The 16,224-nt window shown below is 34.8% G+C and overlaps 2 protein-coding genes across 6 annotated transcripts; one reads left to right on the top strand and one right to left on the bottom strand.

The window, feature by feature from the left end:
- Positions 1 to 343: 343 nt before the first annotated feature.
- Positions 344 to 13,659, bottom strand: LOC128670705 (calcium uptake protein 1 homolog, mitochondrial-like). 4 transcript variants are annotated; one of them, XM_053746593.1, is made up of 11 exons: positions 13,289 to 13,656; positions 13,014 to 13,140; positions 11,874 to 12,033; positions 11,292 to 11,329; positions 10,031 to 10,042; positions 9,378 to 9,492; positions 5,354 to 5,514; positions 5,049 to 5,184; positions 4,513 to 4,618; positions 3,708 to 3,925; positions 344 to 3,250 (listed from the first exon to the last, which is right to left on the bottom strand). In XM_053746593.1, exons 1-11 carry the CDS (start codon positions 13,525 to 13,527, stop codon positions 3,096 to 3,098), a joined length of 1,467 nt encoding a protein of 488 aa, XP_053602568.1. In that variant the 5' UTR covers positions 13,528 to 13,656; the 3' UTR covers positions 344 to 3,095. The 4 variants fall into 4 exon arrangements, with proteins under 4 accessions (XP_053602568.1, XP_053602567.1, XP_053602569.1 ...); XM_053746592.1 differs by lacking the exon at positions 11,874 to 12,033 and adding an exon at positions 12,713 to 12,872 and having other exon boundaries at positions 13,289 to 13,655; XM_053746594.1 differs by lacking the exons at positions 10,031 to 10,042; positions 11,874 to 12,033 and adding an exon at positions 12,713 to 12,872 and having other exon boundaries at positions 13,289 to 13,659.
- On the top strand, positions 6,139 to 9,198 carry LOC128670708 (carbohydrate sulfotransferase 11-like). 2 transcript variants are annotated; one of them, XM_053746612.2, is made up of 4 exons: positions 6,139 to 6,350; positions 7,294 to 7,484; positions 8,060 to 8,315; positions 8,500 to 9,198. In XM_053746612.2, the coding sequence occupies exons 1-4, from the start codon at positions 6,149 to 6,151 to the stop codon at positions 9,180 to 9,182; spliced, it is 1,332 nt and encodes a 443-aa protein (XP_053602587.1). In that variant the 5' UTR covers positions 6,139 to 6,148; the 3' UTR covers positions 9,183 to 9,198. The 2 variants fall into 2 exon arrangements, with proteins under 2 accessions (XP_053602587.1, XP_053602588.1); XM_053746613.2 differs by lacking the exon at positions 6,139 to 6,350 and adding an exon at positions 7,056 to 7,185 and having other exon boundaries at positions 8,500 to 9,197.
- Positions 13,660 to 16,224: the final 2,565 nt, after the last annotated feature.

The raw sequence follows: 16,224 nt of genomic DNA, 5'->3' as shown, positions 1-16,224 counted from the left end.
TACAGCGGAGCCGGCGGCGCGCTGTTTCTGGGGCAATCCGAAATTCGCATTTTCTCGGTTCCACTCCGTCCGATTCTAAACCCGAACGTGGTTCATTGCTCCCGGCCTATGGATGTTATGACGTATTACGATTTTTAAAATTACATTGTCTGCGACTGGATAGAAAAGCCTGGAGCAAAGGTACATTATAACACAACTTATGATTCTGTGATAATTATATTTTACAACATTGATCTCTATTTCCAATGTTTAATGTGCATGTAAGAATACTTGGTCTATAAAACATATGCATATTCTAATGAAAAACTGGAATTAAAATTATACAAATATTGAAATAATACTATTTTTAACTTTGTAAGTTTATTGACTTTAAACAAATTATAAGGGTAAAAATCAGTTCTCACTTAAAATTCACAAATAAAATACATATTGACTATAAATTCGATTAGCATTTAAACAATTTATAATAACATCTTAAAATTATTGAGAAGTTTATCACGTAACAAAAATTGCAACAATGAAAATTATTATAGAAATACTTCCATAAATTCCTAAAAGATCTTATCACATTATTATTCTCGAACTTTGCATTACAATATCATATTTGTGTTGGTCATAATCATTTACCTTTCCTATAAAAATATGAACCAACGTGAAATATTTAATAAAATCATAATAAGAAATAACCAACCAACTAGAATGATGTAATTGCATATTTTTCGAAATATGATGTATTTTGAATAAGTATAGTGTAATTAAAGTTACCTATTATTAATAGCGTAATATCGTCGCTCGCGATTGGAACTACTGGGAATAAAAGACAATTAAAGTAATCTTTTGTATCAAAACGAGACTTTTCGACACAATATGTAGCCGCGCGTAACAGCTAGAAAAAATTGTGATTAAATGCATATGAAAAATAAGGTTCACTATAAACGCGCTGCCAGATAAATTATTTCGCGCATTATTTATGTCATTGGCATTAGAACAATAAATTAGTCTCGGCAATCAAAGTGCGATATCGAATCGTAAAATCACAAATGCATGACATTACTATAAAAGTTGTATGCGATGCGAGGGGTGTATTATTTTTTATACACCTAAACTGATAAATTCGATACGACAGGTACACACAAGTAATACGTTGCAAGAGAAGAGCCTGTTCAGATCTACGTGAGTACGATCTAATAAATGAACTATAACCATTTACTTAACATACGAGGGTATTATAAAAAGCATATAGTGGTAAATTGGATACGAAATCGACAGGTATGTAGACAAGTAATACGTTGCCAGAGAAGAGCCTATTCAGATCTACGTGTTTTGGGCAAACACATATGGAGAGAATTCTTCATTTTACTGTGATTAGAAATTGCGGTGATTAGGAGGAAAATTTTATCCAACCTGTAAATTATTTAATAATAATGAAAATGGAATAAAAGATGTGATACTGTATATGTATCTATATGAAATTAGGGGGAAAATATTAAATCTGGGGGAAATATTAAATAACTGAAGGCAAAATATTAAATTGGAGGAAATATGAAAAGGGAATGGAAAATATTAAATTGGTGGAAATATTAAATAAAGGGGAAAATACTAAATTGGGGGAAATAATTAGGAGTTTTTTTAATTAGAGGAACGTCGCTATTTTGTTTTAACGTTAATTTAAATATTCATAATACATCATTCTTCGCAAGCTTTCGAGTAGTACGGGTATATGTTTGCGAATAAATAACAGTTTCATTAAAATCGCTACACATATCCAAATAATTGGATAATTGATAAAAAATACTGTGGATTAGGAAATAAATGGTTATTATGATTTATTACAAAACGTTTAACATTATAATAAATCACGAAGATCTTTTATTTACTTACATTTTATTATCGCTCTTAAGAGAGCCAACAAAACAAGCGTGTTTTTCTTATTTCATGCAAAAGCTAATCATTAGGGGTTAGAAAAAATACGATTTTTATCAATATCAATAATAACTGGGGCTAGCCCGAATATTTACGAGTGCAATCATCATCAGTCGTAGTATACACCTGCACTATATCAAAATCACTGTATCGAAAACGTCCACAATATTACGTGTGTATGGAGATGAAAAGCGCGAATAAGTTTTAAAATTAACCATAGAGGTGCTGTTCATTTCGTATATAAATGTTGATGGCGATAAGATTACGTTTTCGCAAACATTCATGCTAACCGCACAGTATATTACAGCTATTTTTGTGACATTTTTAAGAGTCGATTTTACTATTAGTATAAGATAAGATGTAACTTATTATAATTATCATTACTTAATCATCACTAAAGACTAGTAAACCAGCCCTTTATAAAATCTTTATCGGATATCGTATTTAAATACAAGGTCCAAGGTAAGATAACGCGAATAAATATTTAGCTTTTCCTAGGCCGGACACAGGCACTCGTGTTTTCTTCATATTTGGATGAACCAAACTTTCCGAAATGTCAAATGAACGTCAGCGCCAAAGCGGCCGAACTCGACCGGTCTCCTCCCGATCCACTTTTAAACTTTATTTTCAAGTGGTTAGCGACTACTTTTGTAAGAAGTTCGTGATTTCCGTTTTTTAATAAAAAATGTAAATGATTTATGCTTGTTCGTTTTATTCTACGTTATAATTTATTCGACGTCGCGTTCGCGTATCGAATCGCCATTTTATATTAGTATGGGGCTAAGGCTCCATTGGTTCATAGCCGACATTGCAACATTGTAAAATTTAAAACTAGTGGAACAAATAACTTATCATTTCACTATGTTACATTTTCGTTTACAAAATTTTAAAATATGGTTTGATTGCAGAGTATTTTTTCTGCTGTAATTTCGCGATTTATTGACGCCATCTTTTTGCAAGTACAATCATTTTGACATTTAACTTCCGTGCGTCGAGGAGTTTACCCGTTTTGTCATGCATCAAGTTTCGTTCTTTCAACGTCGCATATTCAAAAAGTGAGATAGGGAAAAATTAGTTTAATAAGCGGTTGAAAGCGTAAGTAGCTAATAGTTCTTAAAAAGTAACTATTAGCTTAATCAGATCATAAAACTATTAGCTTAATCAGATCAGAATTAGAAGTCTAATATGGCCGGCTTGGTGTCCCTGGCGCATTTGATCAGCGAATGCATCAGCTTGACGAAGCCCGTATCTTTGGGCTTCTCGAGGCCCCGGAGAAGGCGGTTCTTCATCACCGCTACGAACTCCCGGTTGCTTAGTTGCCCGTCCACTGGAATTTACAATACTTTCCTTAATTTGATCTATTGTCTGTCATGTGATAAGATGCAATGGTCGTTCTGTCATGCCAGTATTTTGTAGCTTTTTGAGAAATTATATACAATTTGATATTTGACTTATGTATTTGACTTATATCGAAGGTCTAATTTCTGAATAAATGAAAGTCTGGTATTCAACTACGGCAGATAGATCAATATCACAGAACTTATTTTGTAGTTCCGCCTTCGATTAAGACTACCTCATATCCTTCCGTAGAATTCCTTACAAAGCACCACTTTGCAGCTCATAGGCAACAATAGTATTACAACATTATCAATTTAAAGGCTTATTTTTTTCGCTGACTCTGGTCTTCTACGTGAAAATATGGAGGTAATTAGGCTGTGTCCGGCGGAAAGTGCTTTTATAGAAAGTGGGAACAAGCGAGGATGAAATAGTGTAAAACAACTCACTGTTCTCATCAAAGATGGTGAAGACGACGTTGATCAAATGCGGGTTGAGGTCGACGTGGGCCACGGTGCGGGCCACGTGCCGCATGGTGGGCTGGTCGATGGACGCGCCGGCGATGTGGTAGAACGTCAGCGCCGTGTCCACGTCGTTGATGTTGTTCAGCAGGTGGAAGAACTTCAGGTAGTCGTCCTTCGTGATGCCGACGCCGTGGTCGCGGAAACTGCGCATACACACTAAGTAATATCTTGATACTTTCGTTTCCTATGAAGAATTTCAGGTAGTCATCTTTGGTGATGTGATGGCGACGCCATGGTCGCAGAACATTTGCAATTTTTAGACAGTACCTTTGTACGTCAATATTTACTAGGTGTTTTCATAAAGAATCATGTATAGCGGGAGCGAATTTTTCAGGATCGTGGCAAGTGGAAATCTCTAGTTTCCTACTCCCATAAATTAATAAACGATAGATACTATTTCTCGTCAAATAAAGTAGGCAATGCGCGTGTGACGTCCCTGGTGCTATAGGCGCCCATAGGCTGTGGTGACCACTTACCATCAGGTGGGCCACATGCCTGTTTGCTTGCTTGATAGAATAAAAAATACATCAAACAGGGTACTATAAAATCCCTAATAACAAATCAGACCGAGCTAAGACTCATTAAACTCTTAAGTAACCTTTAGCTGGTTGGAAATGAGATTTAGAAGCATAATTGCATATCGTTTTTCATAATGATCGACTTTTGAAATCGGTAGGATTAGAAAACTGCTGGTTCGTCCCCAGATTAGAAAAAATGAAGGAATACATACGTTTTCTTGACCCGCTTGAGCATTCTCGCCTTCTTCTTAGCCGGGTAACCGGCGTACGCCAGTAGTAACTCGGCAAAGTCTGCCTCTGTGATGCGGCCATTCTCATCTGTGAATATTGGCAACGTCATAAGTACCTACTCTGTAGTATATTACTGAGATTATACTATTCAAAAGTAAACGAGTACAAAGGAAACATACAGAATATTTTTGACTTCAGTGCCACCATCACTGAACATATTACACGGACACTTTATATGCTTAATTTAATGATGTATTGTTATTATTATTTAGGAGTATATTATGATGTGCAATATAATAATGGATTTATTAATTTTAAAGGTAAGGTTTTATTCGTATAGGTTCGGTATTCGGTTTGACGCTTATAATCGGTGCAAATGCGCTGGTCAAACGATTTGTGTCTCGAATCTCCGCGATCGACGGGTTCAGTCAATTTCGTTTTATTTTTGCTATTCTGGGGTTGGGAATGTCACCAATTATGTTCTATATATAATCGATACTAAATAAACAGTTCTAACCTGGCTGCTTTCTCTGAAACTCTAAAGACAATATTTCTTTCTGCAGCTGCTGCTGGAAATCTAAAAACTTTTCAATCGTCAGCTTTTCGTTCAGCTTGGGCCCGAAGAAGTATGTGGTTAGAGCTGAATTTATACCCTAGAAAAAGAAAATGATTCGGTGATTTATATATATATATATATATATATACAGCTTCGCTCGGGTAAAAGAAAATTATATACCTAAACCTTGCTCAGAAATCACGCTATCTATTTATTGATGAAAACCGTGCAGTTATAAAATACCTACTTACTACACTTTGTACTACCTTGAAAGTGTTGCCAGTGTTGGCGTGGTCCCTATGCCGCGAGCCGATGCTGCTCTGCTGCCGGATCAAGGCGGCCACCTTCTCAAACTCCTCGCAGTCCACGTCCCCATCGCCGTTCAGGTCGAACATGCGAAAGGCGATTTCAAAATGGCGACGGGAAGCTGAAATATTCACAACAGACAGGAACAGTCCATTAAAATGTATCCATACAACCCTGATTAATAATTCCACGGAATTTTGACATTTCATAAATGTTGCCGAACTGAGAATGGAAAATATGTGAGTGAAATAAAAAAATGGTCTATAATAATTAATTTTATGTTTAAACTAGAAATAGAAAAATTTAAAAATATAATCATAATTTTAATGATTCGCCTGATAGTGGTTTCAACTAATAACACAATCCGAGTACTATTCGGTTTAACGTTTACGGAACCGGATATTCGGCCGAATTTTCATTGTTTCACTCACGCACACAACGCCGTCACTTTGCTTCAGAACATCGCAAAAAAGCAAAGGTGCTATTATTTCAAAAATATTGATAATATTAACAATATTATGTTTGCATTATGAGTGGGCGTAACAGACCACGTGTTATAACTGACGAGAAAATACCAAGAAAATACCCAAGAAAATAGAAATACTCGAATCGAATACATTCGCCACGAAACCGAATAATTTGGCCGAATACAAAAGGTGCCGAACACACGAATACCAAACGAATATTCGGCGCATCACTAAATGTTGAAATATTAATTAGATTTTTTATTATCGTATTATCAAAGCTATTATATTATGTTTATTTGGAAAATCTTTCTCTTTATCAGGATCTGTTTAGTGATTCACAGGTTACAGACCTTTTTTAGGAAAACCATTTTGTTAAATCTACAATCTACAAAGACTAAAGTTGTTTTATTTGTTGAATTTTTGACCATGAATCCACAACGAGAATCTGTTTCATCGGATGACTTACGAAAGGAAACTGATTTTAACTTAGGTACTGAAGAAATTGTTGTAAATACCGTTTAGTAAATCTATTTTTCAATTTCAAAAAAACCTGTGGGTTTATGTTTCCTGAAATCATTCCGGACCAAGTGTCGGAAAATACCACTTGTCAGAATGTCGTGAAGTTAGTTACTTCATTCTACATTTATTATAAATGAAAAAGTTTGTCTGTCACGCTTTCACGGCTAAACCGCTGGGCTGATTTTGATGAAATAGGTATAGTTAAAGACCTGAGATCAAATAGGTATAGCTAGGCTGCCGCGGGAAAGATTCGGTGAGATTATTAGTAATGAATCTTTACTTATTCCTTACTAATATTAAAAATGTGAAAGTAATTTGTTTGTTTGTGACCTCTCCACGCTTTTTATCCTTGATCTTACAGACAAATAAGTACTAAGAAGTGCATCCAATTTCATACGGAAATAATTCGCTACTGTTTTTTTAAGCCAAAGATTATTTTTAAAAGAAATTAGTCAACAAGTAATATAAATAAAATAAATACTAACAATAAGTAACATATGTCACGATATTTTAGAAGGTATCCCTTGATGTTTTAAATATATTTTAAGTGAGATAGTATTCATATAAACGGATAGAGAATTCCTACATTATATACTGTACATACATGTACCTACCTACTTAACTTATAAATTTCAGTTGTCAAAAGTTTTGCATAATGAATGTCAAGAAAACATCTCAATAAACAGCGAAGATGAAGATTGGCGGCGTCACAAAATCATTACATCCGCTCATGCCCGTAGGAGGCGTCCCCTCCCTCGCCCCGCGTCGGATGCTGCGCGAGGAGACACAAGAAACAAAGTCCCAATGTGCTAACATTATTACCGAAAGAACCTAAATTAAAATACTGTTTAAATCCTAAATTTATTTTTGAGAAAATATTTAATTCGCCACATGACGCTAAAAAATGCTTTCAGTGAAAAGGGTGCGTTCGAAAATAAGGACAAGACTGTATCAATATCTGCGATGTGGTGTAAAAACTATCACGTTTCTGTTCTGGGCAGCTTTATACATGGTTGTGGTGAAAATAACGCTGTTCAAAAGCGATTCAAACACACCGGTTGTGAAGGACTGGTCGATGGTACCTGACAATTACACTAAGTGGCTGGTTGGTAATACAATGTTTACATTTATATAGTGAGAATTTCGAGTTTAACAGAAAAGACTTATCTTCTGATGATCAAGGAAGCATGTTGCCCTATTAAAAGTTGCGAAATTTAAAAATTCTTCCAAAATGTTTGTGGTTATTTGTTTATTAGGTTTATCGCATTAGGGTTTTTATATCACTAGAAGGATGCGGCTAATAACATATTTTTTTTATTACAACAATACGCGAGCTAATCATAAATTCCATTAAAATACTGCGGTCAGTAGTCGCAGAAAATGCTCCATCCGCTCTTTTTGCCATTAGGAAAATCCACCCAAGGGTAAATGAAGACGAAGCAGCACAAAACACTAAACTGCAACCATGTAGTTTAGTTGTTTGCACTGCTTCGTCATCGATATAATTTATCATCTAGTGTGTAGAATGGAGAAGGGCAATGGCAAATCGCTCCATTCCAAGAAAGCACGAAAGTCATTGTGTAGCTTTAATTTACTTAAGTTTTAATAAAATTGTTGAATTATCAATTTTTAGGCCATAATATTATGACGATTCCAAATGTAAATTATGAATATTTTCAGCTACAGGGCCCAGTTTTAGGCGACGATACGCCTGATTTACCTATAAATTTTGTAAGTGATTTCGAGCCTGACAATGAGACGACGGCGGAGCTCCAAGCAAGAGCGACCAGAGTACTCGATACTTGTCGCAAATGGCATATCCCGAGGCAGTCAATTAATAGCAAGGAGTTCTTTTTGGACCACACCCATAAGCTCGTGTGGTGCAACATTTTTAAGGCCGCCAGCTCTTCTTGGCTATATAACTTCAACGTATTAGGTAATTAATTTTGTACTTATATGAGGCAAATATACCTCAAGGTTTATGCATGAAACGGAATATTTTAATTTAACTTGCAGTTCATACACAAATACATAGTATTTGTGTACTAGCTAGTCTAGCTTTATATAGCTACCCTATTTTTTGTAACAAAATAATTATTACCTATCTATAAAATTTCCAGGTGGTTATGATAAAATGTTTTTATCGCGTACGAGGCAAGCACCTTTAATGCTCGCGCGCAAGAAGTTTCCGCGGCCGACTGAGGAAGAATTAAAAAATGCCGTCAAAATGCCCGGAGTCACTTCTCTACTCGTCGTGAGAGAGCCATTCGTGCGGCTGCTCTCCGCCTACAGAGACAAGTTGGAGAAAGTCACACCTTACTACAGAAAAATGGCTAAAACCATAGTAGCTGAAAACAGAGAAGAGGCCACAAAAGTGTTCGGTCCAATCACAAGTTTTGGCCCCACGTTCTACGAGTTTGTCGCCTATTTAATCAAGAAACATAAACGCAATGAAAATTTTAATTATGACGAACACTGGGCACCATACTATCAATTTTGTTCGCCGTGCGCAGTGAATTTCAGTCTAATAGCAAAGGTAGAAACGTTGCCAAGAGATTCCACTTATGTCATCAAACAATTACGACTCGACCATTTGCTAGACGGTAAAATCAGCAATCGCAGAATGCGAATCCGGACCGTCATGAACAAATCCCGGGACGGCCGAAACACCACCGCCTTATTGAAACATTACTTTAGTCAACTCAATGACCAAATGTTGAATGACTTGTTACAAATTTATGGTATTGATTTTGAAATGTTTGGATATGATTCTAAAGTTTACAGACGTTATTTAAGAAATTAAAGATTTTATCGATGTACTTTATTTTGTTTTAAAGCACATCATAAGCCTAACCTACTTCAAAAGATTATAATATTAAGCATTTTTGTATCATCAATAGAGGTATAGGCAGTATTTTTGGCACAACACGGTTAATACACGAATGAAAAAGAGTAAGGTCAATTGACAATGAAACTTAAGAGATTTCATGAAACTTACTTGAAAGCACAGTCAAAAGGAAAATGTAATCGCTGAAAGTGATCAGACCGGACGAGCCAAGCTTGTAGAATATAGAATCTTCGTCCAAGTCCAAGTTCAGGCGTTGACTGATGCTCTGCATGAAAATAAATAGATTAATATTTCATGTAGTGTAAACATTCAAGTTAAAAAGCAAAATCTAGGCTAAAAACACAATTCTAATCGTAATCAATCAGTTGCTGAATATTAATTAAAATTGAACCTACTAACAATGCACATTATGCACAATAGACATATTGGCTTTATAAATGTAACAAAAGCCTAAAAATGTAAGTGAAAGGTTTACATTACACTGGGGGTTTTCAAGCCCCGTGCTAAAATGACAAGAGGAATACATAACTGCCATGCTGAATACGCGTGAAAAGTAAAAAAAAATGCTTATAAGCAATAAATACTTAACATAACAAGCAACAGGGTAGAGGGAATCTAAATATCGGTGAATAATGAAATCTCATAATGCTAAGTGTCTGTGGTTTCTACTCTAGGCATTTTAGTGGCCAATGGTAGGGCGACTGGCACGAGATAAAAAGAAACCAATTCAAAACCTGTGCAGAGTAAATAAAGAAAAATTACGAATCGAGAGCGGTAGAGAAATAGGAAGAGATAGACAGTACCTCATCGATGTTCTGAAAAGATAACAAAGTGATGTGAGTGGCCGGGAAAGTGCCAGTGCGAGTGTATCGTATCAAAAAAGGTTTAGGCTTTAATACAATGGTCGACATTTTCAAAGAGAACTTTAATTACATAAAAGCGAATAGACACAGGGTAACGTGAAGCACGTTAACAGACTCGATAAGCAATAAATTTAAAAATTTGTTACAACAGAGTAGCTAAAATATATGTAGCTAATAGATAAGAGATTACAAGAATAGCAAATACAAAAATTTTGATGAATTAGGTATACGAGAGTATACTTCCCGTCTCAAATGTCAATTATGTCGTACTCGAAAAATGTCTAAAGTTTATATACCTAAGTATGCACTTAAATCATCTATCACTACTAAATTCACTTTACTCAGTAATTTCCTCTAATTATATATAATTTCACCTAGGTGTAGCCTACTTCTTGGGCTGGACCTAGGTTTAGTCGTTATAATTCCGGCTAAACCTAGGCGCAACCAGTCGCAGATGGTTACACCTAGGTGTAGCCAGCTTATCTTCGCCAAGACATAGGCTAGACCCAGGTGAGACCGGCACCTAGGTAAAACCGGCTAAACCTAGGTCTACGCGCACTTCGGGGTTTAGCTGGAACACATACGTCGAATTACTAAGAGTTTGGAGACTTTGGAAGACACCGGGAAAAACTCAGGCGAGAGAAAGATGCAAAAGTTAACTGATGGAGATGCAAAAATTAAAAACTAATAAAATAAATAGATATTGTAATTTTACAATAATTAAGGAAAGGTTTTCTTCTGTTATTCCTGTTCTAAAAATATGAACAAAATATTGAAAATTGAAGAGCGTAAAGTAAATATTTAGATGAATTACTGTGTAGTCTTTTGGTATCATAAAAATATGCTTTACCATTGCTATAATTACTAGAATTTTTGTACAAAACCGAAGTTAATGGTAACAATGTCGATGGATTAGAACAAATTTTTCTCAACACACATGATTTTAGAGGAAATGGGTGGTATAAGATAGTTGGCGTCGCTGACAATTTCTGAAAGTACCTACTCAGTAGAATTTTGAAGAATATCAATAATAAGAATATTGCATCTTAAATATTACACTCTTAAATAAACTTAATTCTATATAATAGTATACTAATAATAAACTACAGTTAAGAGTTGCCTTCACTTGACACAAATTATTGTCTCCTAATGAACCTCATCATGATCTTAGTATAATATGTACTATTAAAATGCTGTTTACCTTTGGATCATATCTTCTATACTGGTCAAGACCCAAACCTGTAAGATAAGTATCATTAACATCGTTATGAAAACAATATAAGACTTCTTTAAAAAAACACATTTCTAAAAGTATATAGAATGAAGAAGTCAATGTTATGTTAGTTACACCTATATTATGTATACTATAACTGTGCGTACTGCAGTTCTCAAACATTTTTGAAGAACCCTTTTGGAATACTATATTTACAGTTTACGGAATTTTCTTTTATCTGTAACTAAATTTCTTGATTCTAGATAAACCGTAAGTGTAGGTACTTATAGGTATTTGTTACCTTATTTTCGATTAGGTATGTTCATTGTTAACACTAATGTCATATTTTATTCAAGTCGTCTAAAGGCATCAACTACTTACTGCGTGTAGTGGCAAGTAAACGCATTCACACTAGTTAATGTAAATTTTAAACCAGTATGTAATTTTGTTGTAACATAAATATAGTCATATCGTGGACCCACTGGTGGGTGAAGCTGGTGGGTGGACAGGTCGCGGCTGACAGACAAGGGTTCCGGAAAACCTTAAAACCCTAAAAACTATTAAAATTACCATCTGGTTGTTTGACACCAGGAGTCATAGACCGCAGGAAGTCATCAGGAGTCATGAACACCTCGTGTTGATCATGATGCTGGGCTTGAAGGGTAGCAAAGTAGCGAAATACCTTGTCAGGGGTGGAATACTGGCGCATTCTGTTTTCATACTCTATTATCTGCCCAGCAGCGTCCAGGATAGGGGGTGCTTATTAGTATTTTAGTTAATTATTAATGTTTGTTTCAATATAGTTAAATGTTTCCTCTACTGAATAAAAACATTAAAACGTAATTTCATAAAGCTTAAAATGGTGGGTTGTATTGGCAACCCAAGCCAAGAAACAAAATTTTTTTTCAAGGACCATAAGATATAGTGATGAAAAGTAAAATAAAAATCAAAAACTATATTATACACTCTTACAAAAATGTGGGCCTAAATAGTCCAGTGTTGGTGAGAAGGTTAGCAATTATGTATATTAAGATTTAATAAACCTACCACCACGACTATGCTATATGCTATATAACTAGTGGTATATGTGACTACTCATTAGTATTGCATTAGATTCAGCTTTGTTTCAGTAAATTTACAAAAATGTTAAAAATAAAAAAAAATGTTTTGTTTCAGGTACTCATCAAAGTAAACCTGTATAGTACACAAATAGCACTGATTAAATATAGCATAACCTTTCCTTATTGTGCGGCCTGATCAGATTGCAATCCTATTGTTGTTGTTTTTATTACCTCCAGGATTGAATGGTTAATATTTCTTCAATTCAAATGTTTTATTGAATAAACAAAAAAGACTGGGAAAAAGTAAGTTATGAATAAATATAATTAAAAAGTAAATAAAAAATATACCATCAGGCTGCTTCATGCCTGGAGTTATTGCTCGCAAAAAATCATCAGGTGTCATGAATACTTCTGTAGTATCACCAAATGTCAATTTGACTGTAGCGAAATATCTGAATATTTTATCAGGGGTTGAATAAGATCTCATACGATTCTCATATTCAATAATCTGCCAAGAAATAAATAAAATTATAGAAACATAAGTTTAAAACAAAACAACAGAATATATTACTAGTGTAATAGCTAACAGTTTTTGTTTCTATTTACCATACAACAAGTGACTGAAGGGGAAATACAATATACTACATACCTTTCTATCCCGAAATCCTATCTTTTCTTTTCGATAACGTTTCTTCTTAGAATCAGCTTCATTTTCAGAATCAGAATCTGTGATCTCTTCAGCTGCTGTTATGGATGGGAACACTTCTTTCTTAAGCCTGCAATTAAATGCAGTTTGCATTGGTTTGTAAACTATTTGACGAATCATGTGAACAATCATATACGTGTGTATATGATTGTTTAGATGATTAGTAGAATTCACTGAAAGAATATATTATAAATCAAATTTTTAAATATATCACAAACCATATTTCATATGAAGCCAACGACGCAGCTCCGAAGACTAGAGCGTAAAGTAAATATTTAGATGAATTACTGTGCAGTCTTTTGGTATCATAAAAGTATGCTTTACCATTGCTATAATTACTAGAATTATTGTACAAAACCGAAGTTAATGGTAACAATGTCGATGGATTAGAATAAATTTTTCTCAATGCACATGATTTTAGAGGAAATTTTAACAGCCGTGGAGTGGCACAATACATTTTAATTAACGATTTGTGATAACAAATATTAGCTATGAAGTTTAATTTATTCTATTGAAAATTATATTTTTCCCACGACAAGAAAGCTCATTTTCTAACTAAAGATCTACCTATGTTCATTCGTATGCAGTAGGTATAAATAAACTTTTCCGAACTGTCATTGTCACACGATGTTGACATTACAAAATTTCACCCTACACAATTTGCAATTTGGTATGCAATCTATGGCCACTGTATAGTCACCACATATTTTATAGTACTCAAACTCAAATATCTTTATTGCAGTAACTGTGTAGTACAAGGTATAGGTGGCACATACTATAGTTTCAACATACACCCTTACAGGCATGCAATATTAGCGTTATGTTGTTACACTAAAAACACATACTATGTTCTATAATGTAATTAAACTGTTTGAACAACTTATAAGTAATTTGTCGTTGCACACGATAAGTAATTGCACACGATATAGTTATTTATGGAATACATACCTATTTACTCTCGTAAGGTACGAGTATTATACTCATTTACCAGTAGTTCCGGTTGACTGGACTAGGGCAACTTTTGGGTTGGTAGCAGTAGTTCGGTGGATAAAAATCACCCATATCAAAATACTATTAAATTTAATTTTGAAATACCGAAAATACGTAGGTCCAGTCCTTTCTATTCCATTTTATTCTTACCGTAGAGGTACTTCTTTGCTTCATCGCGAATTTTTTACCGCCTGTGCAGCAATACTGGCAAGAAATTGGTAAATATCACGCGGTGAAATATTGCATTGCGGACAGGACATTTTAAAATCTAAAATACAAATGATAAATTGAAAACATTTTGTGTTGCCTTGCAGCAGCCTTACTGCCTTCTTGCAGCTGTATTAAAATGTTCCACAAGATCACCCATATAAAAGGATAAATAGGTTTTACAATATAATGTAATAAATTACCTAGGTTTGAGAAATTCTGTAGAAAAACGGCTGTGGATGTAGTTTCAGTACCGTCTAAGTGTTTTAAAAGGTAAAAAATGGACTTAACTATCTCCATCCTGTCTCATGGAAATTTGGAATGGAAATAAGTGAGTCGAACGTTAATTTCGACTATGATTTCGATGAAGTAAAGAAATGAACAACGTGTCACTGTCTGTAATGTTCGAAATTCAAACAAATTGCTTTTTAAATTGACTTAATTATCCATAGATTTAGAAGGGCCCCGCGGACCTATCATCATCCACTGTCAGTGAACCCGTGAACCATGCGACCACACTGTTAGGTCACTTATGGTCGCTGATGTAAACTATTGCATATAGTTTCGTTTTTTTTAACAAGCGAAAGTTTATCCCAATACCCACTAATCCCAACTAATAATATTATACATGCGAAAGTCGTTTGTTTGTTACCACTTCATGCGCTATCTACTCAACCAATCTTCAATTTCGCACATATAAACCATAAATTTTTAATTATGCCAACAAAATTAAAGGCTTAATGTTAAAGATACTATTAATATATGTGAGTAATAAAAATTTAATATTACCATTTGTCACCAAAGTTAATGAGGTTTGTGTTTATCCCAAAATATCAATGAATTTATGGACGTAGTTTGATTTGAAACTCCAATTATTCCAATTCAGGCGACGTCTCGAAGCTTTTGAGATGTGGTACTACCGTCACATTAGTTGGACCCTAAAGTTAACAACGAAATAGTTCTTCAGCGCATTGCAATGTCAAGACTGTTGTTGCAAACCGTTAAAAAGTGCAAAGTATGTTGCAAGGTATGTTGCATACCTGGGACATGTTTTGTGGCCCGACCGACATCAGCTGCTTCAAGTTATTATCATGGGCAAAATAGAAGGCAAAAGACGTGCTGGTAGATGTAAAAAATCATGGCTGAGAAACATAAGGGAGTGGACTGGAATCAACAGAGTGGAACACCTGCTTCGCCTGGTGATGGACAGGAAGAAGTTTGCGGAACTGACGGCCAACCTCTAGTAATGGAGAGGCACTTTATCAATGAAAATCGACTTTGTGTGAACCACTGCACTGAACCTACTTTTACTATGAGGCGTAGTAGTCAGGTGGCACACTCTTAGTATTATAACCAATTATTATAGATTTTTTGGATAAATTTTATATTTCGATTTTATATGTTTTGACTATGCACATATTATCAGTAGCCCCATTTTATTTTTTGGCATAAATAAAAAATACAAAGAGTTTTGAAAAATGAACATAGGGTAACTTCGATTCCGGAAAAATCTATTGTTCGCGTTGTATTTGCGAAAAAACTGCGAATTATTATAGGCGGCACTTAGTAACAAAAACACTAGATAGAGATACTAGATACTCTTTGGACAGCGCTGTGTGTATTTTTAAGTGTAAATAAAAACTTTGCATTAAAGACACTAGATGGCGCTGTGTGTATTTTAAAAGCGCTATCGATATTTTATTTCAACTATTCCAATCCCATTTTAATACGAAAAAAAATTGTTCCCGAGGGCATTTAAGCGGGCGCGTAGCCGCGGATAAACTGCTAGTTTCCATATAAATCGGTGTTTATTTCACTCGCAAAGTAGGGTTGTCAGGTCGGGTCGCCAATTGAACTCCGCCGCGTGCTTTCATTAGTGTTTTTAAATTGTACCATACACGGTAATCAATTTAATTATCAATTTATATATCGCCCCCAAGAATCAAAGACCAATGAA

Source organism: Plodia interpunctella, chromosome 6, assembly GCF_027563975.2.
Source record: "Plodia interpunctella isolate USDA-ARS_2022_Savannah chromosome 6, ilPloInte3.2, whole genome shotgun sequence".
Classification (NCBI taxonomy): Eukaryota; Metazoa; Arthropoda; class Insecta; order Lepidoptera; family Pyralidae; genus Plodia; species Plodia interpunctella.
Note: the sequence above shows the minus strand (reverse complement) of the source record. Positions and strands in the feature narration are given on the sequence as shown.

Coding starts and splice junctions, on each gene's coding strand:
- LOC128670708 (XM_053746612.2), top strand. CDS start 6,149: ATGTTTATTTGGAAAATCTTTCTCTTTATCAGGATCTGTTTAGTGATT. Junction 7,485..8,059: donor ACAATTACACTAAGTGGCTG/GTTGGTAATACA, acceptor GAATATTTTCAG/CTACAGGGCCCAGTTTTAGG. Junction 8,316..8,499: donor ATATAACTTCAACGTATTAG/GTAATTAATTTT, acceptor TAAAATTTCCAG/GTGGTTATGATAAAATGTTT.
- LOC128670705 (XM_053746593.1), bottom strand. CDS start 13,527: ATGTATTGTGCCACTCCACGGCTGTTAAAATTTCCTCTAAAATCATGT. Junction 12,034..13,013: donor TAGGATTTCGGGATAGAAAG/GTATGTAGTATA, acceptor GCTGCTGGGCAG/ATAATAGAGTATGAAAACAG. Junction 5,515..9,377: donor CCTTTTGACTGTGCTTTCAA/GTAAGTTTCATG, acceptor TGAATATTTCAG/CTTCCCGTCGCCATTTTGAA.